The sequence below is a fragment of the Fringilla coelebs genome, assembly GCF_963513975.1.
Source record: "Fringilla coelebs genome assembly, chromosome: Z".
NCBI classification, from domain to species: domain Eukaryota; kingdom Metazoa; phylum Chordata; class Aves; order Passeriformes; family Fringillidae; genus Fringilla; species Fringilla coelebs.
Genome location: NC_140031.1, coordinates 27,595,077 through 27,619,789, shown reverse-complemented (window position 1 = coordinate 27,619,789; position 24,713 = coordinate 27,595,077). Strand labels below are relative to the sequence as shown.

The 24,713-nt window shown below is 39.1% G+C and overlaps 1 protein-coding gene across 3 annotated transcripts in view; it reads left to right on the top strand.

Moving 5' to 3' along the window:
- The window catches only part of RFX3 (regulatory factor X3), a 106,987-nt gene that overhangs the window by 28,454 nt on the left and 53,820 nt on the right, over window positions 1-24,713 (top strand). For 2 of the 3 annotated variants that reach the window (XM_084225464.1, XM_084225467.1), the window contains exon 2: window positions 21,047-21,171. In XM_084225464.1, the coding sequence (XP_084081590.1) occupies window positions 21,055-21,171 (117 nt within the window). In that variant the 5' untranslated portion in view covers window positions 21,047-21,054. Of the gene's footprint in view, window positions 1-19,690; window positions 19,750-21,046; window positions 21,172-24,713 lie in introns of those variants that run through there. The other variant, XM_084225465.1, reaches the window with a different exon arrangement.

The following is a 24,713-nucleotide window of genomic DNA, read 5'->3' as shown; positions in this document are numbered from 1 at the left end:
ATTGAGGTCTAAAATTGTTTAGCATCTATCAGTCTCCAGAAAAATGTTTTGGAACTCCAGTGGTTTTTTCTTTATCTTACCCATTTATTTCACAAAGATTGGTCCTTATCATTTGTCAATGCAAGAATGTAAATTGCTGAAGTAATTTAAAAGGAGATTGATTACCTGGTGACTTTTACTCACTACCAACCAGTGTATACAAACTAGTCCTTGCAGTTGTCTATCACCCACAAGCTTGCTGAGGTGCACTGTGTTCCATCCTGTAGGTCATTAATGAAGACATAAAACAGTACTGTATCCAGTATTGGTCCTTGCAACTGAACTGCTGAACTTTGTGCCGCTGGTCACAACCCTCTCTTGTTAAATTCTGTTCATAACTCTTTTGAAATGTGGGTGTCAGCAAATACATGTTTCAGAACTTCAAAGACTTTAGTATGCATGCTTTCTAGTCCTAAGAAGTCAAAAGTGGGGCAGGCTCTCTCTTGGGCCTTAATGTTGCACTTGTATGCTTATATAAAATGTCTCACAGGACACACTCAAAGTTGTGTGGGCCCTGGTTCACTGACTGGCTCATAAGAATTGCATTACAGACATTACTGTGAAATTCTTACTGCATGTGTTAGGCTGATTATAATCTTAATTCCTATTTTTTTGCAAATCTCATATTTCAGCACTATTTTTTTATTTTCCTGTAATGATGAATGTGCTCCAGATGACACTATAATACCAGATTTCAGGTGTATCCCAAAGTAATTGTATTGTGGCTTTGAGCAGGAAAGGAGAGGAGGATACTAAATCTTTGGGGTTTTTTGTCACGTGAGATTGTAATTATCCAAATCTATATTTTAAACAGATTAGACACAATCCTTTCAGTAACTTTCACTGTCCTTTCATCAGTAGTAGTATTCTTCCCTTTGATTTTATATTGTGTTATTAATTTATTAGCTAATTTTCTAATTTACTTAAAATAATGAGTAAAATTACATAAATCCTGCTCAACTTCCCTTTTTTCTTATTTTAAAACTCTCTCTACAGCATGTGGCAATAAATTGCAAATCTGCATGGATTTTAACTTTGAAAACAATCAGTCTCAATAAATTGCTGGTAGTGACCAAATATCCTATAAACTTGATGATAGAATCAGCTCTTAAGCTATTAAATTTTATTGAGATTTTATTGTGCTTTTGTGAAGACCATGTTCTCTAGTCCATGAGACATGTTGCAGATGGTACAGTTGCTATTTGTCTTGTTTTAGGGTCTGTGTTTGTTACTGGTTATTTCCTTCTTCCATTTTGTCAGACTGGTTTCTGGCTCTAATAAAATAGGTATTCAAATAATGTGCTGCTTATCCTAAACTAAGACACAACAGATTTTTCTAATAATTTGCTTATCATGAAGATACATCAATCTTCATGCAAAAGTTAGACAATAACTTTTAAGACTGAAATGATGAAGTGCTAATATATTGTGACTTTGATGTAATATATTAACTCCTGAATGTATTCTTATCTGACATTTATTGCAGAGTATGCTAACAGTAACAGTTTAATTTATGACAGCTTGATAAAGGAAGTATACTCTTATTTGTTTGAGGTCATATTCAGCTTTTGCACTTTGTATACTGCTTGTGTACATACTTTCTGTTAAAATAATCCTTTTCTTTAGTGGTATATATCTCTTGGGATTTTCTTGTTGTTTGTTTATTGTTGGGTTTTTTCCTTTCACTTGCTTAGATATATCTAGAAACTTACTAGCGTTTGTTGGAAACTTCATAAAAACAGCAAAGAACAAAATCCATTTTGTTAACCTATGCAGCTTATCTGTATAAGGCAATCTAATACATGTCAAGGAACATTCATGTAAAAAAAGAAAAAAAGAAAAGAAACTTTTGGAATGCAAGTCATTCTAGTATCTGCAGCACATAGAAGTTCTCTTAAGAAGACAGACTGAAATTCTTGAAAATATAAATATGCCCCTTAAAAACAATTACAGTTTTAGCTCACTCCTCCTTTTTGCCCCTGGGAGCCACCATGACTCATTTTAAAAGGTGCAGAATATAATGGTTAGACCCCCAGCTGGGAACTAAGCACTATGAAGCCTCTCACTCTCTCCCTTCTCCCAACTACTGCCTCCCTGCACCCATCCACTGCGGGGGAGAAAATTTAAACTTCATCGGTTAAGGAAAAAGCACTTTATTAATTTAAACAAAACAAATTTTACTATTAGTAGTAACAAAAAAGTGCATGCAGTACACCAAGGGGTTGTGAGAGACGCGTGCCCCGGGAAGCCTCTGGACGGTCATTCCAAGCGCATGAGGGCCGCAAGCCGCGCCCCCAGCATGTGCAAGAGGATGGCCGGTCCAGCGGCAGGGCGGGTCGGGCGCTGCCCTGCAGCCTATCGGGCAGAGGTGTCAGAGGTTCTTGGAGGTGTCCCTCCGTGCCCTGGCGGCCGCCCCCTTCTCCTGGCAGCGGGCTGGCGGTGGGGCCGCGGGCGCAGCTGGTAGCGCCAGTGCGGGGACGGGCCGAGCGCGCTCTGCCCGGCCGCGGCGCTCTGCCGGCAGCCGGGCGGGCCGAGCACGTACTCCTGGTAGTCGTCGTCCGCCCTGACGGTGTGCAGGATGCGGCCGAAGCGCTGCCTGCAGAGCGGGCAGGCGGCGCGCACGGCGGCCCACTGCCGGAGGCAGGCGAAGCAGAAGGTGTGCAGGCAGGTGTCCACGTGTGCCGCGTTGTCCACGTCGCCCAGGCAGATGGGGCACAGCCCGGCCGCCGCTGCCTCCCGCTGCCCCCCGCTCGTGGCGGCCGGCGCGGCGGAGCCGCTCTCCCGCAGAGCCTCGGCGGCGCCGTGCGCCATGGGCTGCCGAGAGACGGGCCGAGTGCCGGAGCTTCTCTGGCGCCGGGAACCGGGCAGCAGAGAAGGCCCCGAGCGCGGGCAGCGAGGGGAGAGAGGGGCCTCCCGAAGGGTCTCCTTGCAGGAAAAGGAGACTTTCCTGGAAAGTGAGCGAGCAGCCCCTCAGCTGCCTTCGACACCTGCCTCCCCCTCGGTTCGCCCAGGCACGCTGCCCCCCATTCCAGGCGAAATCTCCCTTCCGCACTGCTCCCGGCCAGCCAGTGGGACTCAGCTGTCACAGGGTACCTGCGGGAGGCGGTCCGGGACGGGGGAAGTGGCTGGGAGCCCTCAGTGATGCCGAAGGTCCCAGAGCACTCTCAGGAGCCAGAACCAAATGTACTGGCTACTGAAGTGCTGTGAGTTTGTGGCTGTTTGCCCCTCAATGATAACACGTAAGATGTCTGGGCCTGCCCCACAACCAGCACCTGGGAAGGACAGCAAACACCCCTGAAGGGTGAAAACCCTTGAATCGCAGGATGTTTATCATGTTGTGATGGCTTTTTGAGCTAAGATAAGCCTCAAGTCTCCTCAGATCCTGTAATGACTGTTTCTCCTTAGTGTGAGGACCCGGCAACAGGCAGTGCAGCAATGCAGGCAGGGAACTGTTGGTGCCTATGAAGCACTCTGTCTTGGCACTTCAAAGATCTGTCATTGGAGAAGGACCCCTTGCTTGTGGTAAGAAAACTTCAGAAGTGGAAGGTATACTCTGGAGGCCATCTCCTCTAAACCCCTGCTCAAACAGTTCCACTTAAGAGACAGTTGCACAGGACCATATGCAGATGGCTTTTGAAAATCTTTAGGATGGAGGTAGCGCAAGCCATTCTAGTGGTTTTTCAGCCTCACAGAAAAAAAGAGTTTTTCCTGTTATTTAATAAGGATCCTCCTGTATTTCAGTCACAGGCTGCAGAATGGATGTCTGCTCCATTGAGGACCTCTGGGTTGCAGGAGCTCAAACTGTGTCACCATATCTTTTTCCACAGGGTCCAAGAATCTCTCTTCCAGCACCTGAATTACCTTTTCCTCCTTCTTCTAACCTTGATGTCTGCAGGGCAGCTTGTCTTTTTCGGGTGCTGTTGAATGGCTTTTTTTACCCTCTCTTGATTATGTTATCACAGGGGCATTGCCACCGCTGCTCAGCTTTGGTCAGCAGTCTGTCTTGGAACCAAGTGAAAGTGGCTCTCTCTGACATGGGGGGAGAGTTTCTGAAAGTTTACCAAAGCCAATCCTGTAGCCCCCCTGCTACCCAACTGATATAGGAGCCCAGAATTGGACACAGCACTACAAGTGTGACCTCACTAGTGCTGAGCAGAGGCCAGTGATGACCTCCCTTTTCTTGTCTTCAATACTTTGTGTAATGCAGCTGGGGATTTTTGTAGCAAAGTACAATCTAGCTTCTTTTAGGGAGGAAAATTCAGAATGGAGGCTGTTGCACATGTATATGTGCATGTCAATAGTTTAAACATGAAAGTATTTCCTTGGCACATGAATTGCTCAGGTTACATGGCATCCAGCTGTACCAAGGTTAAGTTTAAATATTTTGCAGATTGTTCTGTTGAGCATATCTGAACTATCTTAGAATTAGTTAGAGACAGCAACTTTAAAAATAACTTTTAAAATCTTTTTGCATTGTCTTTAGGTTAGTCAAGTATTCGTGTATACACGTATGTAAAGGTTGCTAGTTATTTCTTCTGTCCTGTAGGTCAGGAACCTACTTCTGTTATGTCTGCACAGAACTACCTGGGTTTTTCTTTTTAATATTTTAGCATTCTTTCTAACAGCTCCTTATATTCATGGCATGTAAAATACATGAAATTTGTTTATATTTTAAGGAAAATTTCTGGTCCTAGAGCAAAGTCTTAACAGAAAGATTTTAACTTTGTCATATACTTTGCACTGAGAACTTCAGACACCTTTCCTTTTATTGTGCTGTGTCTTGTTAGGTGGTAGTTGTATAATAGTTTTTTTGTGTGCACACAAAAAAAGTGCACAAAAAAACCCCTATTTTTCTAAGTGAAAACCATGCAAATACTGAATTGTTTCTGTTAATATAAAAAATGGAACATTTTAAAGTGGAAAACTAATGCATTTTTAAAGGTTTGTGTTAGGTAGGAGTAACATGCAGGTAGTCTTCTGCAGTGTTGAGAAGTTTTGTCCAGGAGCTTGAGGATCGTGAGAAGGTGTGAGGAGAGATAGAAAGGGAAAGAAGAGAAAAATATCAATTTTTGTAAATATCACAAAACTCAGTTAAGGATACTGTTGTGGCTTCCTCTTATTCTAGGACATACACCATCCCTCTTCTAATAAACAAATTAAAAGAAGGGAAGAATATTTTATTAATATTTTGTTAGGTGCAGTATGTGGTAACTCTGCAGCTTGCCCTGGTGTTCTAGATTTGTGTAATTTGTACTTCATAAGGAAATTTCTGTCTTGGCTGAAGTGTTTAGACACTGTAGTTGAAAAAGGTAGCCAATATGACTGGCTGCTTCATTGATTAGTGAGCAGCCTTGACATTTCAAATGTGAGCAGGCCATTTAGATTGTGCTTATTGGCCAATATATTGTGAAAGCATAGTGGATACAGCAGGAACCGGAAAAAAATCTGTCCATTTTTCAACTCCCGTAAGTATTGCCACCAGTCTTATTTTGTATTTGGTGTGAGTTGAACTACATTTTTTGTCCTGCCTTCTCAGAGCAATTGAGGTAGTTGTGTCATTATCTTGATTCACCAAAAATGGAGAATCACTTGATGGCATACCAGATTTGGACATTTTAACTAAGTGTTTTAATTATGGTTGTAGGGTTCTGTGGCTTTCTGTTGGTTTTTTTTAGAATGAAGACAAAATATTTGTTTAATTGGGGAGCGGTGTTGACACAGAAATAAAAAAATATAACATAGCAAATCAATGTTGACTCACTTATAGAGAAAAAAAATCTTGCAGTAGGTAGGCACATTTTTTCTGCTTGGTACCAGAAACTTGAACTACAGTGTACAGAATTAGAGGAAAGCTGCTCTTTACCAGAAGTAAAAAATCAGCACTTATCTAAGCATGATTAGTCAGTGTGATACCTGTCAATTCATCTCAGATATTAAATGTAAATATAATAGCTGTATTGGCGTATGTGCTGTGAACAGTAACATTTCAGCAAACTTGTTTAAAACACATAGCTAATTTTGTGGGGTCTGACAGGCAAGTTTTCTTTTGCAGTCAAGGAACTTGCCTTACAATTGATTGATAGTTTTTGCTTGCTTTGTTGAACTGTAGTAGAACTGCTGGTAATATTTGTCTCTCCATATGCTAAATGCATGAATAGTTGAGAGTAGCTCAGGCTTTCAGCTCTTCATGCTACAGTTGTTCTCCTAGTTACCAAAAAAAAACCAAACCAAATCAAGTACTGATTTGTTTTGCGGGTAAGGTAAGAACTATTTGCTGTGAAATTGTAGACAGACTTGGAATAATAGCTCTGTAACAGTAAAACTTTTTACTTTTTTATATTTAAAGGCAGTACATGTTTGTTTATACAGTGCAAGTTCCAAATGTTGGCATCAGGGTCCTCTCTTTCCATGTGAAAAGAAGCCAGCATAGTGAAAGAACAAATAATTTTTGCGTCTCATCACTGGAGACGGGGAGGTATCATGCTGTAATCCAAGCCAGGCAAATAATAATCTTGTCAAAGTAGTAAGTCAAAGTTATGTGAACTAGGAAGTATGCTAAGTTATTTCTTACACCTGACCAACCATTTGAATTAAATCTTACTATTTGCACCTGTCAAATGGTGGAGAAATTTGTTTCTTATTTCTGTTCTTATCTGAGAGCTGTCTTTTAATCTCTTTCTTGTGAAGATGATGTACAGATCCAAGCTCATTCTTAACAGGAAATTTTCTTACTTCAAAAACCTAAATCTTTTTTCTTATGTATAGTGTTATAAACTTCATCTTCCAGTCTGCTTGCATTGGTTTTGGGTTGCACTATTCTTTTGTGTACAACAATAGTGGATCAGATGCAGACTACTGAACCTGGAACCATACTGTCAATACCTTAGTTTGATTGGAGTCCATTCTTTATTGTATTCAATTTGTCAGTTGCTGCAGACAGTCAGTATGTTTTTTTCACTTTTCTGTGTACAGACTTCTTAAATGTAAGTGAATCTATCTGTGAGAAACTAAAACATTTTAGTTTCCCTATAAAACAAGCAAGAATGTTGAGTTAAGCTGAATATAGGTTAATAATTTGGTAACTACTGATTTACTTGTTTTTTTCCCCCAAGATGTTAGATGTTATCTCTCTAAGAAGAGGTAAATGAGTTATAGGAAGAAGGTTGATGGGGTTTTTTTAGGTTGAATTAAGAAATCTAAGCACTCTGCTTAAGTCTCTGTTTTGTTTTTTTTTTTTAATGAAGGTTTAGGTTGTCTTAGAAAAACTACTGGATCACTGATTTATTTGTGCTACAGCATAACCGTCATCTTTAGCATTTAGAACACAAGTTATCTGGAAATTGGCCTCTTCTAAGATTGAGTGTGTGGAGAGGCTATCTCAGAGAAACACTGGTTATCATATTTACCACTAAAAGTATTTGGATGTTTCTGATGTTATAAAGGTATGTCATGAAATTAAAGAGGCAATTTACCTGTGGGTCCTTCGTCAGGAAATTATATGTATCTGAACTCAATAAACTTCTTTTATTAAGGCTGAACAAATCCCTTCTGATCTTCTGGTCTGCCTTTCCTTCCGCATCAAATATAATTGCTTTTTTCTTTTTTCTTTTTTTCCTTTTTCTTTTTTCTTTTTCCTTTTTTCTTTTTACCCCTTTCTGTGGAATCCAAAGATGGATAGATGGATAGAGCATTTCAGGTGGATAAAGCATTTAATTACCTCCAGTCTAAAGTCTGGAACTGAGGCACTTGGTGTTACAGTCAAATCTGCTGCTGGTTGTCTTTACTGCAAGGATATATCAATCTACAGTTCCCATTTTCTTTACTCCAGCTGTGTCTAAATACTTAGTACTTTTTAACATGTCAACACTTAATATGTGTTACAATGTATTGTTGTTTAGGGAGATCAGAAAGACTCATCTGAAACAAGTTGAAGTTATACATAATTAAAGCTATCAGCACAAGTAAAATACATGAGAATATTTTTTCTACTACTATTATTAAAATAGAGAGCACATAATATGCTGGGATTTTTACCTTTTAAAAATCACAAATGTAAATTAAAATACATTCCACTGTCTGCTCTTTAAACAATTTAGTCCTTGCAGATTCTTTTTGCAGTGTAAAGTAAAGTTGTCAAAGTATCTTGAAATATGAATGTTCTACTATAGCAAATGCTGTCAAGACAGGAACACTCTTAAGTAGTCTTAGGAAGAGAGAGGAATGTTGTTCATTGATACACAAAATATATCAGATTATGGTTTAAGAGCCTACCAGTCTTCTGGTAAGTCCGAAATACTAAGCCACCAATTTGTGATTGATTTAGGACCTGAAGTTATTAAAAATATTGCATTTTAAAAAATTTTTCCATCGTGAGTTCCATACTTTCAGGTTCCACACCTTAATGTAAATTATTTTATCAGTTCCTAGGTCTGAAAGTTTATTGTTGTAGAAATAACTTTGAAAATTTTTTTCAGTTTACGGAGTTCAGAGGATAAATCTGCCTGGTGTTGTGCAGACCATGATGAGCAAGCTATGCCAATGTTCAGGGCTGACTGAGGCTTCAAGGTAGAGTTAATAACTCTGATGCTAAGGAAGAGTTTGCATGCCCTGCTGAGAGGATTCTCACCAGCAGGATGGGGGAAAGAATTAGAGGGGTTATTCCTGTGGTCAGTTGGGATCAGTTGTCCTGAGTGTGTCCCCTCTCAGCTCTCAGCTGCTTGCACACCCTGGTGGGGTGGTACAAGAAGCATAAAAGGCCTTGGTTCTGTGCAAGTGCTGTTCAGCAATAAGAAAAATATCTCTCTATCATTAATCCTGTGTTCAGCACAAATTCAAAAGCCAACCCGATACCAGTCATTATGAAGGAAATTAACTCTACCCCAGCTAAACCCTGCACATTCCAGCCCTTATTTCCTGGCATTTACATCATGCTCAGGTGCAATACTACTTGGTATGACCTCATTAACCACAACCCACTTTCCATTTGATGTAATAATTTTCCATTTGATATAATACTCAGATTGCATTCCCTTAGTCTGAGAACTATCTCTGCAAAACATTCATAAAATGTCTACAAAAGGTCCATTGAGTTTATTTAGTCCATGACTTTGGGCTCCAGCTTTCCTGATGGTCATTTGGGACAGGGGAGGTGGTGTGTCTGGGAGTAACTGGGCACCAGAGCCAGCTCAGGTCAGTTGCTGCACTGGAGCTGCTTTTTGTATGTCTTCTCCTCCATTGGTTTGGGTTGTTAGTGTCATGGTAATTCCTGTAAGATGCAACTCAAATCACAGCTTACAGCAACAGTTTAAAGGTATATCCATTATGAGCTCTGTCCCTCATCCTTTTGGGTAAGGTTTTATGGTTTAACATTGCAGTGAACTCCTTCACTTGTTTCTACCCTGCCTACCAGCAAGGATTTCCTGCTGTGGTCCACCATTAACCTCCATGGGCTGCAGAGAGACAGCATTTCTCACCATGGTCTTCAGCAAAACAGGCTGCCGGGGGATATCTTACTTCCCCTCTTCCATCATGGGGTACCACCCACAGGAGACAATTCTCTACAAATTTTTTCAGCATGGGTCCTTGTCACAGGTTGCAGTCTTCATGACTTGCTCCAGCCTGAGTCCCTTCCAGAAGGTGCCGTCCTTCAGAAACAGTGTGCTCCAGCATGGGTCCCTCACGGGGTCACAAGTTCTGCCAGCAAACCTGTTCCTGGGAGGGCTCCTGTCTCCATGCATTCACAGGTCCTGCCAGGAACTTGCTCCAGCATGAGCCTGTTGTGGGGTCCCGGCTGTTTTCAGTTATCCAGCTACTCCACCATGGGGTCCTCCATGGACTGAAAATGGATACCTGCTCCTGCATGGACACATCCTTCTACTCAAATTCACTCTGGTGTTGCAGCCTGTCCAATACAGCAGCACAGAAAACTGCCACAATGCCCTGGCCACCTGCCAACCCAGGCACTTTGCCATGGCTGTTTTCAAAATGCTTTCAGGCACAACACAGTGAGGTGATCAGCAGCACAGCACTGCAGTGAGGAGCAAAGGCAACAAGTGGCCACTAATGAGCACTAGACTCTAATAATTCAGTCAGGCAAGCAAGCCCTATGGCAAGCACAGGAGCCTGCTGTTTACGAACTAAATGGCATTAGCTATAAATTTGATCTAGTACATTTGAGTCAAATCTGTTGTTATCTTGAACTCTTTGTACTTCACATTGGCCACCAAAAGGACTCTTATGAATTAGCCCCAGCTGCCAGCTAAGCCCCGTACAGCTATTCACTCACTTCCCTGCCACTGGGATTGGGAAGAAAACTAGAAAAGTGAGAAGACTTCATGGGTTGAGATAAAAACAGTTTAATAGGGAAAGCAAAAGGCATGCACATAAGCAGAATAAAAACAAGGAATTAATTCAGTGGATCCCGTGGGCAGGCAGGTGTTCAGCCATCTCCAGGAGAACAGGACTTCAACACACATAATGGTGTTGTGGGAAGGCAAATGCCATTGTTCCAAATGTCCCTCTTTTCCTCCCTCTTCCCCCCCACTTTATATGCTGATGTTGCAGCCATGTCTCCTCCCAACTTTCTGTGCACCCCCAGTCTCCTCACTGGCATGGTAGTATCAAAAGCAATAAAGGCATTGGCTCTTTTTGTAAGCAGCCCTGCTCAGCAATAACAAAAGCAGCTGTATTTTATCAACCCTGTGTTTTCAGCACAAATCCAACACACAGTCTCACTGCAACAACCGTTAAGAAAATTAACTCTATTCCAGACCAAATTTCATTATGACTATAGACTTCTTTTTTTTTTTTCCTTTCTTTTTTCTTTAATTAATCCTCTTTCAGTAGGAACATAAGCATGAGTAAGAATAATTTAGGATAGGAGGGTAATTTGGGAGAAGGGTATAAGGATAAGCAAGGCTTGTTTGGCTACACAGCTGCTAGGTGTAGAATGACAGATGTAAATGAGAATGGTGAAGTTCATCTGGACACTCTGTGTCCTTATCGTCTTCTACATTCCCTGCCTGTTGACATCTTAATTATTTTCTAATTGCATTGTGTTTCAGAATTATCTTACATTCCCTGGCAGCTGTGGTTAATTCATAAGAGTCCTTTTGGTGGCCAATGTGAAGCACAACGAGTTCAAGATAATAACACTTTCTTCTCCATTTTATGTGAGTTGACACCATACCAAGCAGAGTCCCAGTGGCAGCTAAGGTGTGAATTACTGCAGCTATTATTACTGGATAATTGGGACTGTTGTAATATTCTGAGAGACACTGATCAAATCTCCAAATTTCAGGCACACATTTTCTTGTGCTCTGCTTCTAATCTGTTACAAGCTAAGAATCAAGCACTAATCAAATATGCTGGTCTTCAGATTTCTTCTGAGGGTTGATACCTATTTTCAGACATCTTTCCATTCATCTATTTCTTGCAAATAGTTGCAGACTGTGGCATACAAGCCAATATGATAAAATACTGTACTTCTGATTTCTAATTCATTCTTTTTAGGTGTCTGAGTATAAGGTGAATAAGAATTTATTTCAACTTTCTTTTGAGGAAGACAGAAATGGGAGAAACTGGTGAGATTTTATCCGTTCCATTCATTGTTTAAATAGATTACATATAGTTATCCCTGAAGTTATCCTGCAGATATCCCAGCTTTAAGACTATTTGTCTTAATAGTTTCCCTGGTCAACATAGAAAGGATTTGTCTTAGCTTGCTTCTTTGTTTTAAGGCATTGTAGTCCTTACTGGTGGCAGAGTTATAATATTCTTATTGAAGTCTTGTTCCTTGTACTTTGATAGATAAAGAACAGCTGTAGCTTCTGTATTTAGTAACCAAATGGATTTTACATCTGGCCAAGAAAGCCATTGTGACTTGAATCAGCAACAATGTGGCCAGCAGGACCAGGGCAGGGATTGTCCCCCCATACTTGGAACTGATGAGGCCACAACTCAAATCCTGTGTTCAGTTTTGGGCCCCTCAGTACAGGAACATTGAGGTGCTGGAGCATGTCCAGAGAAGGGCAGTGGAGCTTGGGGAAGGATCTGGGGTACAAAGTCCTATGAAGAGCAGCTGAGGGAGGTGGAGATGTTCAGCCTGGAGAAAAGGAGGCTCAGGGGAACCTTACCAATGTCTATAACTGCCTGAAAGGAGACAATGCAAGATGGGGGCAGCATCTTCTCCCAGGCAACAAGTGACTGGACAAGAGGAAATGGCCTCAAGTTGCCTAGAGAGGTTCAGGTTTGATATTAGGAAACATTTTTTGACTGTGGTTAAGCATTGGAATGGGCTGCCCAGGGAACTGGTAGAGTCACTGTCCTTGGGTGTGTTCAAACAATGAGCAGACTTGGCACTTTGTGCTATGGTTTAGTGGCTATGGCGGTGTTTGATCAAAAGTCAGACTTGATTTTGGAGATATTTTCCAGTATTAATTATTCTACAATTCTGTGATAATTAATCATTGTTTTTCAGAGCCTAAACCTGAAATGTTTAGAATATACGTCTCCAAATAACTCAGTGTGTCAACAATATTTTTCACTAGGATTCTCACATCTCAGAGCAGTGTTCTGTATCTTAGTCAAGAGAAGAGTATCATGTAGTAGAAATAGGAGCTGCAGAGAGTATGTGTCCAAAACTGGGTATAATACTGCCAGACAATGTGATAACTTTTTTAATTTAAGCATCTACTTAACATACACATATTAGTATATTTTCCTAGCATAAGCTTAGTTTTGTTGTGTGCTACTATCAAGACACTTTCTGTTAAAAGAATATAGAATTTTAATTGTACTGTAATGCAATACTTCCAGCAAAAATACCGCATTTCACCTAACTCAAAGGTGTTGTATACACAGGGTGCCATCACATAGTTAGCTGCTTACTGTAGTATGTATACTAGGCACTTAAGTTAAATATTGTGGGGATAAGGATTATATATTGGTATCAATGCTGTCTGCGTGAAAGTCATGTCAAGCATGTGTGAGCCTGTAACACTGTTTGGAACTGCTTCAGCTTCTCAAAAACAAATATTAAGATTTATGCATCCTAACTAAAACAACCAAAACTTTAGCCATTTGAAATCTGATAATTTTGTGATGTTTGGATTTTGAGGCAAACTTTGATGTAGTTCAGAATAAGTGAAAAGATCTCTCTTCATTTTCTTTTCCCCTAGATGCACAATCTTGCATTAGAACTGTTGTTCTCTAATATGGTGTAGCAAGACAGGATCATGCTGTACATTTTCCAAAATTTAAAGATATTTTAATATTGAACCACTTTTAGTTTCTAGACTGCGCTAAATAGCCCTTTAAGAGCTTTCATAAGTTTTTATCCTAAATCTTCTTTCCTATCCAGTGACTGTAAATTCTAGTTTGACAAATGATACTGGTGATAACCTGAATATGATGTGGTAGGCTGTTATTGGGTGAAACATATGTTTCTCCCTCTACATTCTCTTTTTCTTTTTTTTTTCCTCTTTTTTTTTTCTTTCTTTTTTTTCTTAATTGGCTTCCCCTGTCTGCATTCATAGGGGAACTGTGGGTTGTCACCTGTCTCACCGTCTGTTGAACTACTGCTAAGGTGATGGGTGAAGGAAAAAAATTATCAATACAGCCATTTGGGCAATAATTCTGGCATGAATTTTTTCCTTCTTCTTGTACCTGGTGAGGAAATGGCTATCTCTGAAGCATTTGAAAGTTGCCAGTGTATTAATAATACCACAACTTTTAAGTGTTAGGTTATGGCATGGGCTAAGGCAGATCCGACTCTTTTCAGTGGTGCTCAGTAGGTACAAGAGGTGGTCCTCTCTCAACCTGAACCAAAGCTTTTTCTGTGGAGTTCCTGTTCTTGGCTGTATTCAAAAGTCACGTGGACGTGGTCCTGGGTAGAAGGTAGGTATGGTAGCACTGATTGAGCAGGTCCCTTCCAGTCTCTGGGATTGTATTGTCATTTGGTGAAAGTCCAATAGTAAGAATCACAAACAGAAAATTTGTTACACAGAGGTGAGACATGGAAAAAATAAGCTATTTCTTCTAATACTGCTCATTCTGTTGATAAAGTAGATTTTTCCAGCTGTAATGTTTTTACTTTTTTGTTTTGTGTTTTGATCTACTGAGTCAAAATAAATAAAGTATCTATTTTGACATCACTTTTTCTCCTTTTATTTAATTATTATCAGGTACTTGTTCAGTCTTTTAAAGAAAGGACTGCAGCACAGTATCATACTAGAAGAAAAAAGCTCACCCAAACACCCATAACTCACTTCTTAAATAACCTAGAGATCTCCTTTCATAACTGTATAAATTATGCAGAAGCAAAAAAAAAGCTGTTTTGTTCAGGTGGTTCTCCTGCTTTCATGTTCTTCCTCAGAAAGTAATCAAAATACATTTTATTGTCAATAATTTTGAAAGGTGTGAAGAAGTAGCATTATGCATGTTAGACTTCATAATTAATTCTGCTGTTATCATTAGTGCCCTTGAATAAGATCTTGGCTCAGGCTAGAAATTTCATTTGATATTGCAACTATCATTCTGCATAGAAATATTTTTAGGAGATTGTGAACATGCTCATTCCAGCCCATGATATTTATGCTAATATAATAAAGACAGATGCCTCAGTATCTGAAAAATATCTGAGTACTGTTAAAGAGGGATAATGCTTGATTAAGTGTGAATTAAAAGCCATAATGTACTAGACTTAGCAGTGTAAATAGCAACTTCGAAAACACACTAAACTTGTGGAAATGTTGTAATAAAATTCTTTATCAAAACTTGTTTCTGGTTAAACACTACAAAATACCATCCCAACAAGGACGTTCCCATGAACTTCATCCTAGATTGTTTCCTGATGACATTTTTGCTTCTGAAAAAAACAAACTGTAAGGTTAGATAGCTAATGTCTTTCCATTGCTGCCATTTAGTCATGTTTGCTGCCCCAGCATGTCACTGTCATCTCAACAAGGCAATAGTCCTGCAAGTGCATAGAGGATTATATTCCTCATGTTTATTCACTGAGGAATAAACATGCTGAGTGTGAGGCCATTGTATACCCCTTCACATTTGAGCTCTTCAGACAGGCACTTCAGCATGCTGATTTCTGGAAGAAGGTCTGTGTGGCTTCCTCATAAGCATGTCTTCTAGACAGTTCCTTGCTCATATGCACATGCTTGAGGTGACCCTGATTAAGCCTCATTTTTTGACTATGTGTTGCCTTTCATTCATATCACCCCAGGCCTTTGCCTGTCGACCCTGTCCACCATTCCTTCACTGCTCTGCTGGAAAATACTTCCCTCCCCATACCACTTCTTGTTGCAGTCCCTTCCCACCAAGTCAGCTATCGTGCTGGCAGAAATATCTCTGCCCCAATGAATGAGGCACATCCCAGCTCTCCTAAGTTGTTAACCTCAGAGAAGGCCCTATGGTCATAAAAACCAAAGCCCTGTTGTCAATGCCAGTTCTACAATCAAGTGTTGACATGCAATATCAGTGTCCTCTTCCTCAGACCCCTTCACCCAGGGGTCTGAGGAATTCTTGGACTTTTCTATTCACAGACTCTCTAGTGGACAAACTAATGTTTTAGAATAGCATAAATCTAATTGTTTGATGGTTGCTAGTTTTCTCACAACCAAAATTTTGAGAAGCTTTAGCTTGTAAGTGAATCTTGATTCTGGTATGTACTAATGGGTTAGGCTGTTGTGTAATACTGATTAATTTTCCAGCAAGAGAAGATACAATTTTGATGGTTTTGAAGGTAAAATTAGTAAATAGATCAAAGTGAGAGTGTCATGAAGTAGTCATTCAATCTAAGCACTCATGTGCTGTGATCTCCTGGCAATACACAATTTCATTATGTCTGTTGTTGACTAGTACTGTACCATTCTTAGGGACTTAGTAAACTGATCATCAAGACAATGCTTTTTTATATTACAAACTTTCTTTGAAGGAGGTATCAGGAGTTTCTACTTGCACAGGTCCCTTCCCGTGTGTATCTATGTATCTCACCCTTCTGTTACTCTTTTACAGGGTTTTACTACTCAGAAGTATATATGTAAGTCCAGAGAGGCCGCAGCTAGTACTAATACCAGGCAGAGTCCAGCTGCCTACTTTGGTATCCACAAGAACCTTGGGAGAAGACAAACAAATAGTGTTCAGTAGGACTCTGGGGTTCTAACATGAAAATACATTAGTATCAGAAACTATTGTAATATTTTGTTCTTCCTCTGTGAGTAGCTTGTGTAATCTGTCTTCTGCTCTGGGGTAATACAACACAGTTATGAAGTCAATTATTGACAAAATTTTTGTTTATACAAAAATTGAAAAGGAATGCTTATGTGAAACTAGTATATTACTGAAAACTGTTTCCATTTATACTCTTGTTCAGGATCCAAGCGTTCTGTATTAATTGTTGAAACAATGTTTTGAGTTTTCCTTTATTGTGAAACACATCATGTTGCTGCAAATTCTTAATTAGTATATTGGCTATTCATCATTATAAATAGATAAGGTTTTAAGATTAGCCTTTTATTCCGACTATTAAAAGTCTGCCATTACTGCATGTGATTATGAGATCTAGTTTGGTTTATCCTCTGTGATGTTTTGTTTAGGCTTCTAGAGGAGAAAAAAGAAATTTCCTGCTGCACTTGAAAGTAAATTACAGGCTTTCATTATCTGCATTGAATTAAAGCCTGTTACATTATTTGATCTAGACAATAAAGCATATGTAGCTAAACAAAACTTTGCAAACTCTGGTTGCTTAAAAAAGTAAATTAGTTCAGTGTGAAGTAGTCCAAGAACAAAATTAACTGTAATCTGACCCATTTTAACAATCCCTTTTGATAAGTATTAGAACAAGTTATACTCCTAAATTATTCTGTCTTCATATTTCAAGTCTCAAAACCAGAAGGATTCCAACTGAGAATTTGGGCATATTAAAAAATCTTTAGGAAATTTAACAGACAACATGAAACTGCACTGAATATATAGGAAAGGAATAATTTTCAGCTTTGCCTAAGTTCTGCCAATTATACTGAGGAAATACTAACCTTGTTGCATTCAGCAGCTGGGTCCCTACAGTATCTTTTCCCGCTTGGAGGGGTTAATTAGTCTTCTTTCAGAATGCTGCCTGTTTAGCTTACATTCACATCATGCAACAAGCACTGGCTATACAAAGCAATGCCATTAACAGATGGGTGTGTCCAACTGCTTAATTAGGCAGAATGAAAAGGACCTTGCCAAACATTCATCTGTTGTTTGTCATACACCTGAAGGTCCAATTAGGCAAGGATGACGTCTTTTCTGCTGCAATATTCACTTCCTTTACTTACATGGAGTATCAGTGAAAAAATGGGAGAGTCTGCATTTAGATTATTGTTGTGGCTTTAATCCTAGCCAACAGCCAAGCCCCTGCAGCCGCTCACTTACTCTCCCACCATTGGGGAGAGAATCAGAAGGGTAAAAGCTGAAGAGCTCAGGGGTTGAGATAAAAACAGTTTAAAAGGGAGAGCAGAAGCCACACACACAAGGAAATTAAAACATGGGATTAATTCAGTGCTTCCCATGGGCAGGCAGGTGTGCAGCCAGCTCCAGGAGAGCAGGGCCCCATCACACGTAACAGTGACTTGGGAAGACCATTGCTCCAAATGCGTACACACACACACCCCTCTCCCCTTCTTCTTCTTCTCACTTTATACACTGAACATGATGCCACATGATCTGGAATATCCCTTTGGTCAGTTTGGGTCACCTGTCCTGGCTGCATCTCCTCCTGACCTTCTGAGCACCCCCAGTGCCCTCCCCAGTGTGGCTGTTCCAAAAGTAGAAAAGGCCTTGGCTCTGTGCAAGCCCTGCTCAGCAGTAGCAAAAACATCTCTGTATTATCAACCCTGTGTTCAGCACAGCCCAATGCCAACTTCTGTGAAGAAATTTAATTTTACCCTAGGCAAAACCATCAGTGTGTTCTCAATACTGAAGCAATGTAAAGGAATTACGCTGATTGCATCATTGATGTGATGCTAGAAAAACTTCCAGTAAATAGGAAAATACTTAAGGTTGACTGTCAGACCATATTGTATGGCACCTAGAGGGAAAAATATGTACAGTGTACTGAACTATAATAAAATTTGCATTAGGATAGAGACTTGAACCAGAACAATGAAAGCAGTCCTGCCTGAATGCCAGGTGCTCACCAAAATCCCTCTGTAACTCTCCAGTCCTCAGCTGGACAAGTGAGAGAAAATGTAACTGAAAGCTCATTGAGGAAAATTACAACAGGGAAGGATCACTCACCAATTACCACAACAGGAAAAACAGACTTGAGGAAAAATTATTTGAATTTATTGCCAGTCAGATCAGCCTAGAATAGTAAGAAATAAACCTAATTCTTCAAAAACCTTCCCCTCACTCTCCATTTCCTCCCAGGCTTAACTTTATTCTTGATTCTCTACCTCCTCTCTTCCAGCAGTGCAGGAGAATTCAGAACGGGGATTATTATCAGTTTTTCACACATTGTTTCTGTGGCTGTTTCCTTCTCAGGGGGTGAACTCCTCATACACTTCCTCAGCTTCTGTATAGGGACCCTCCCACAGGAGATAGTCCTCCATGCATTTCTCTGTGAGTCATTCCCATGGGCTACAGTTCATCACAGACTGCTCTAGTATGGGTCCCTCACATAGGGTGCAGCCCTTCAGGATCAGGCTGCTCCAAAATGACTTTCCCCGCAAATCTGCTGCTATCTATCTCAGCCCAGGCACCTTCTGAAGTCTGCTCTTCCACTGACATGTCTGCACATACTCTCTCTCCTTTCTTCTGTGACTGCAATTTGCTTCTGCCCATTAAGTTTTTTTCCCCCCTTCTTCGATATGTTATCTCAGAGATGCTACCACTGTCACTGATGGGCTCAGCTTTGGTCAGCAATAGTTCCATCCTGGATCCAGCTGGCACTGTCTTCATCAGACACAGGGGAAGCTGGGAGCTTCTCAGGAAGCCACCCGTGTAGTCCCCCTTGCTTGCTACCCAAGCCTTGCCAGACAAACACAATATACCTCTTCTTTCTGAACAGCCTGCGCCACAGCCATGGGGTTCATCTTACCAACTTTGAGTAATCGCAACTAGGTTGTAACTTTCTAGCAGCATAGAGGCTTCCAACTCCTCCATATTTATTGTGTGGACATCCATTTTAATTGTTAAAATTTTAACATATAAATGTAATCTGAAATTCTGCTTCTTTATTCTTTTGTATGCTGATTTTTGTCAGGTGTGCTGGGTCCTGAAGTGAATCCACTGCTTAAAAGTAGAGGGTTCAGTTAACCTGAGACTCTGAGAGTCTGTTGATTAATCTGAAATTAGCTTGATCAAGAATGTATCAGTCTTTCTGAATATTTCAGAAGAGCAATTTAAATCAATCAGGTGTTTCATAGGCATGGTTTCCTGGAGTTTAAATCAAGAATGGTCCAAACTGGCAAGGTCCTTGCCCTATCGCCTGACCTCATACCAAATTTATATACCTGTTTCCTGCTTTGCAGTGGCTACATTTGAATGCAAAGTGAACTAGAGACAATTGGAGGGAGGAACTGCAGAAACCCAGTCTTAAATCAGCTTAAACTGCTGTGGAACCCAGCCGTGAGAGGAGAGTTTGATGTTGACAGCTGGTTCTGCAAGGAGAACACTGAAATTTTTCATACAGTAGTTAATTCCTCCTGTTGTCTAGTGGTATGTCCCTCAATATTTTATTATGGTTTTGTCTCAAAAAAATTGTTGAGTTTTTGGGGGAGCTTGTTATTTGGTGATGGTGGTAGGAATTAAAGTTTCTTCAGTGTCAGTCATCTGGTCTCATGAGTTAAACTGAAAAAAAAATCACTTGCATAGGTCATTCTAAGTATCTATAATTTTTTTTCAAATAAATCTCTTCTATTATGCATGATAAAGCTACTAATTTTAGTGACAGTGGTTCTCAGATTGCCAAAGTATTTTGTAGGTAATGTGTAGATTAAGAGAGACTGAGAGCAGTAAAAGTTTTCACCAAACATTTGGATTACAGACTAGTAATTTGTGTTTGTTCACTGTGATTGTTCACAGACGTATACAGTCTTCTGTTTTGAAGGTATCGGGTGAAGAAGAACCTGTCTCATCTGTTTATTATTTTCACTGGTTAATTATCCACTGCTTTAAAAATTTTACAAAGAAAGGGAAATAAAAGGCTGATTCACAATTTTGAATTCATTTTGGTTTGTCACCATTCAATTGTATTGTCATTTTGGCGTGCAAATTTGAGGAATCTGCAACTCACAATGTATGTTTCATATGAAGGCATGACATTCTTGGTTGTCTTTCTGATAAGTTTTCTTTGTCAGGCATTTTCCTTGATTCTTGAACCATTTCTTTATTCTACCCAAATTTTGTTGTTCCCTTTAAACCAGGGTCGTGATCATAGGCACTTATGCCATTTTATGTATTTCTAAATGGTTTTAGAGTAAAAAAAAGTCTTAATATTTGCTTTAATGCTTTCTACTGAAGAAGGTTATTTGAGTGTCTTTTTCACTGTGACTCATTAAATGCTGTTCAGAGGTTACTTTCCAGAGCAGAGGCCTGCATTCTGTGGCCTGCTTCGAGTTCAGCTTTGAATTTGAATGTATAGAAATTTTAGTGTAGTTCAGTAAGACAGAGAAAAAATGGTTTTGAATGCTGATGAGTTATTTAGTTGAGAGAAGATCCGCTGCTGTTTTTTCTGAGTTTTTCCTAAAGGGACAAAGCTTAGATAAGTGACGCATTTCTTCATATGTAAGGAAAAGATATTTCAAATATAAGTAAGATAAAAATAACATAAAATTCTATTTATACAAGCTCTTGTGCTAGTAGGGGGAAAAATCTTTGGTCTCATAACAAGACTGGTATTAGCTAATTTTAAAGCATTGATAGAAATAAGGGACAAATTAGTGTGCTAATGTAAGTGGCAAAATAAAAACATTTATGCACTAACTTTTGGATTTTATATTTCAATTTTATTCAGAGATCACAATGCAGACATCAGAGACTGGGGCGGATACAGGTTCAACTGTGACTTTACAGACATCTGTGGCTGGCCAGGCAGCAGTTCCCACACAGGTAGTACAACAAGTACCAGTTCAGCAACAGGTATGTGGCTGTTAATTTTGAGAAGATTGAAAAAAAAAATCCTAATAATAGTTCTTTACAATATAATGAAGAACTTGGTTTTGTGCAAGACTGCTAAAGGAACTTATGCTTTGCTTTTATCAATTTTAGTATGCTGGAATTAAAATAACCAGAGAAAAGCAAGCTATTTTCAGGATCTGTTCCTTAACTAGAGCATCTGACAAGCTCTGGTAGTACTCACACATGATTCTAGCTGTTATTTATTATATAATTCATGCAGTAGCTCACAGAAGTCTGCTTTATGTTACTGAATATTTACGTTTTTTCCTTTAAATAATGCATATGTTTCTGTAATTATTGACTATATAATTTCTTCTGTTTGGATGTGCAAGTAAATACAATACAAATGTAAATATGAAAAGCACTGTTCTTTGCATCTCTAGGCTTGAATGCATGCAGATATATGCACAATGTCATGAAAGTTTTTGTGATATGACAATCAATAACTCATAATGTAAATTTGCCAGGGAAGGAAGAAGATTTGTGTAGCAGCCAGCATAACACACTGTTCTGTTACATGAGGTGGTTACTCCTATACAGAACTCATGAGCTTTAGAAGAAATGGAGGCAGAAGAAGATGGGGAGCTAAAAAGGCAAAGTATGGAGGTAGAAAATGGGGATTCAGTGTGAAAGCCACGATGACTGTCTAGGACTTTTCCAGAAAACACAGAAATTAGCTGTCCATGTGATGGGTATTCTGGGTGACATTTGATGTTTTTCATCAAAATCTGACTTCCCATTTTCCAAATCAGTAATATGAGAATTAGACATATTTTATTAAACAGTGCCATTCATTTCTGTGCTGGCAGAGCACTTCTCTCTAAATTAAACTCTTCAGCATTTGTTAAGTTCTTAAATTCCAGTGCATTTTCATATATGTGTTTCGCAGTCTTATAGCTTATATTTTTTCCTGTTCTGTACACTCAGTTTGTAGTGCCTTGTAGTTCCATTACTATAGTATGATGATTGAACTTAGCTACACTTTGTAGGAGATTTGTCTATAACTCTTATGTAAGATTTCTGAGTGAAAGACTATTTTCCTTTGTGAAATACAGTCTGGATAATTGTTTGATTTATATCTTCTTCCATGATGACAGATGTTAATACATGTTGTTTACATGACTTTTTCCTTGCTATTTCTGTATTTCACTTTTTCAGATACAAGATGGCAGTTTGGTAGTGCTAGATGGTTGCTTGTTTTCAGCATATCAGATGTACATACAATGGTCTAATATTACATACTGAATTTGTGAAGTACTGGTCAGTGTGAAGGACTGGAAACTGGTAAACTGGTAAAAAAAAGGTTTTGCTAGTAAAAACTGGTAAAATAAAATTAGTGCCATATAGGATACTTTATAGCAGTTCTAGTATTTGTATTGATTGATCTGTAAGGTCAGGTTCTATGCATTTGTGTTCTACTCTTACAGAAAAAGGGAGAATGAGCAGGACTTAGGTATTTGTAAACTTTGTTTGTGCAAAGTTTCTACCTTTTTGAAAACTTCTAGGATAGAATTGGCTCCTTTTTTGTTCAGTGGAGCCGCCTACTGAAGGGACCTCAGGCCCAGCAGTTGAAGTCTCTGCAGTGGGAATGTGACTGCCAGAGAGCCTTATGAATGGAAAGACTGGGTGTTTTCCTTAACATGTTTTCTCTCATAAATAATGCATTAATCTTTGTCACCAACTGTCTATATCTTTTCTAAAGTAATCTATTTGTCCATTAATAATGTTACACGTGTGTCAAAAGATAAAAGCCAAGGATGAGATTGGGTTTTTCCTTCTTTGATTACACCTGAATAAGAACAGCAAGTAGTATTTTTGTTGCCCTATCTGAGTGTGTAAAACTGTTCCTGATCACCTTTACATACATCTTTAGTACTCCTACTTCTGAGTATCACCTTGTATTGAATGCACCATCATAATATTGGATTGTTTTTCCCTGTGGACATAGTAAATTATACTTTTCTGACTGACTCTTAACACTGGCTGTATAATCATAATGTTTGGGAAAAGAAATACAAAGGAGTGGCGATTGGAGATCCAACAAGAATGTTCAGAAATCCAATGCAGACAGTATTGCAGTGATTGAAACACATATGTATGGGAGATATATGTAGAGAGAGATGATTAGATTGTGGAAGTAGTGAGAAGAAAGGGAAGAGTGAAGGTGTGACTATGGTATGCCAGCAGGAAATGTGATGAACAATGTAGGTGGGATAGGTGATTTCAATGGCAGCGTTGAAAAAAAAAAAAGGGAATAGGAGATATAAAAACAATCACTGTGTTGAGGAAATTGCAGGTATGATCTGTCCTGAGGAATTACCTGTGTATAAATTTCATTGGCATAAAGTTAATATTGCCTCTATGTACCTTTAGTAGGAATAAGTCCATTTGCCTAAAGAAAGTTAGGGCAAAGAGCCATTATAATGGCTATTTTAATAAAAACATTCTTTTGATGGCAGAGGGAGGACTTACTATTTCTGCTCATTCAAAGTTACCAATGTTAAGCTGGAGAGGTTTTAGACAAGAGTATATAAAATATGGTGTCTTTTTTTCTGTGACTTATAATGGACATGCTTAATGATTTTAGCTGTATCCAAATTATGTGGGAATATTCAAATTTTGATTATAATTTCTTGTGAAAATACATTGCTAAAAACAATGGGACACTTTTGGGATTCTTTTAAATTCAAGGATACTGTAACATGAGTTTCATGTATGTAGAACAATTTGGTGTAAGCTGAAACTTCCATATCATGATTTGCAGTAATTTATTAGTACTTTCTAGTGAATAATGCAATTTTAGATTAATTTGTTTTTAATTAATATTAAAATTGTATAGTGTTTAATTTTTCTTGGAGGTTCCTATTTCTGAAGTTTCTATTCCTGTATGTATACAATATTTAAATGACATCACCTGAATGCATTAATTTGGGGTTGATTTTATGACATCATGTTTCTTATGTGCACAAAAAATTTTCATTTTTTTCAAAATGAAATATTTTTGCCCTGAAGAAGAGCAAGCTGAATAAGTGGAAGGGCAGACTAAGAGCCTTTTCTCTTCAGCTGTCTTAGTACTCAGGCATCCTGTCTTTTGAAAAAATAATCAACAAATTAGTAACTTTTAATATTTCCAGCTAAAACAAATCCCTAGTTTCCATATAGCTGGTGTTAATATGCAGTTCATAAAAGTCTTCTGTAATGCTCTGAGAATAGGAACAATAAAGGTACCATCTATGAAAACCTGGATTTTTCCTCTTGCAGAAGTGGCTCTAGTGGCGACTGGTTACATGCAACACAGCAAAAGTCACTGTTGAGATGGGATAGAGGGGAATAAGAAGCAAGAAGCCACAATAAGACCAAAAATGTGGGAGTGTAATTAAATCCTGTTTAAATAGCCTAAGACGTTCTCTTCATCTTCTGTTTCCTTGAATACTGGAATTTTTCATTAATATATGATTGCTTTTTCAACAGGCAGTCTTCAGCTCAGTGCGGTAAACTTCTAA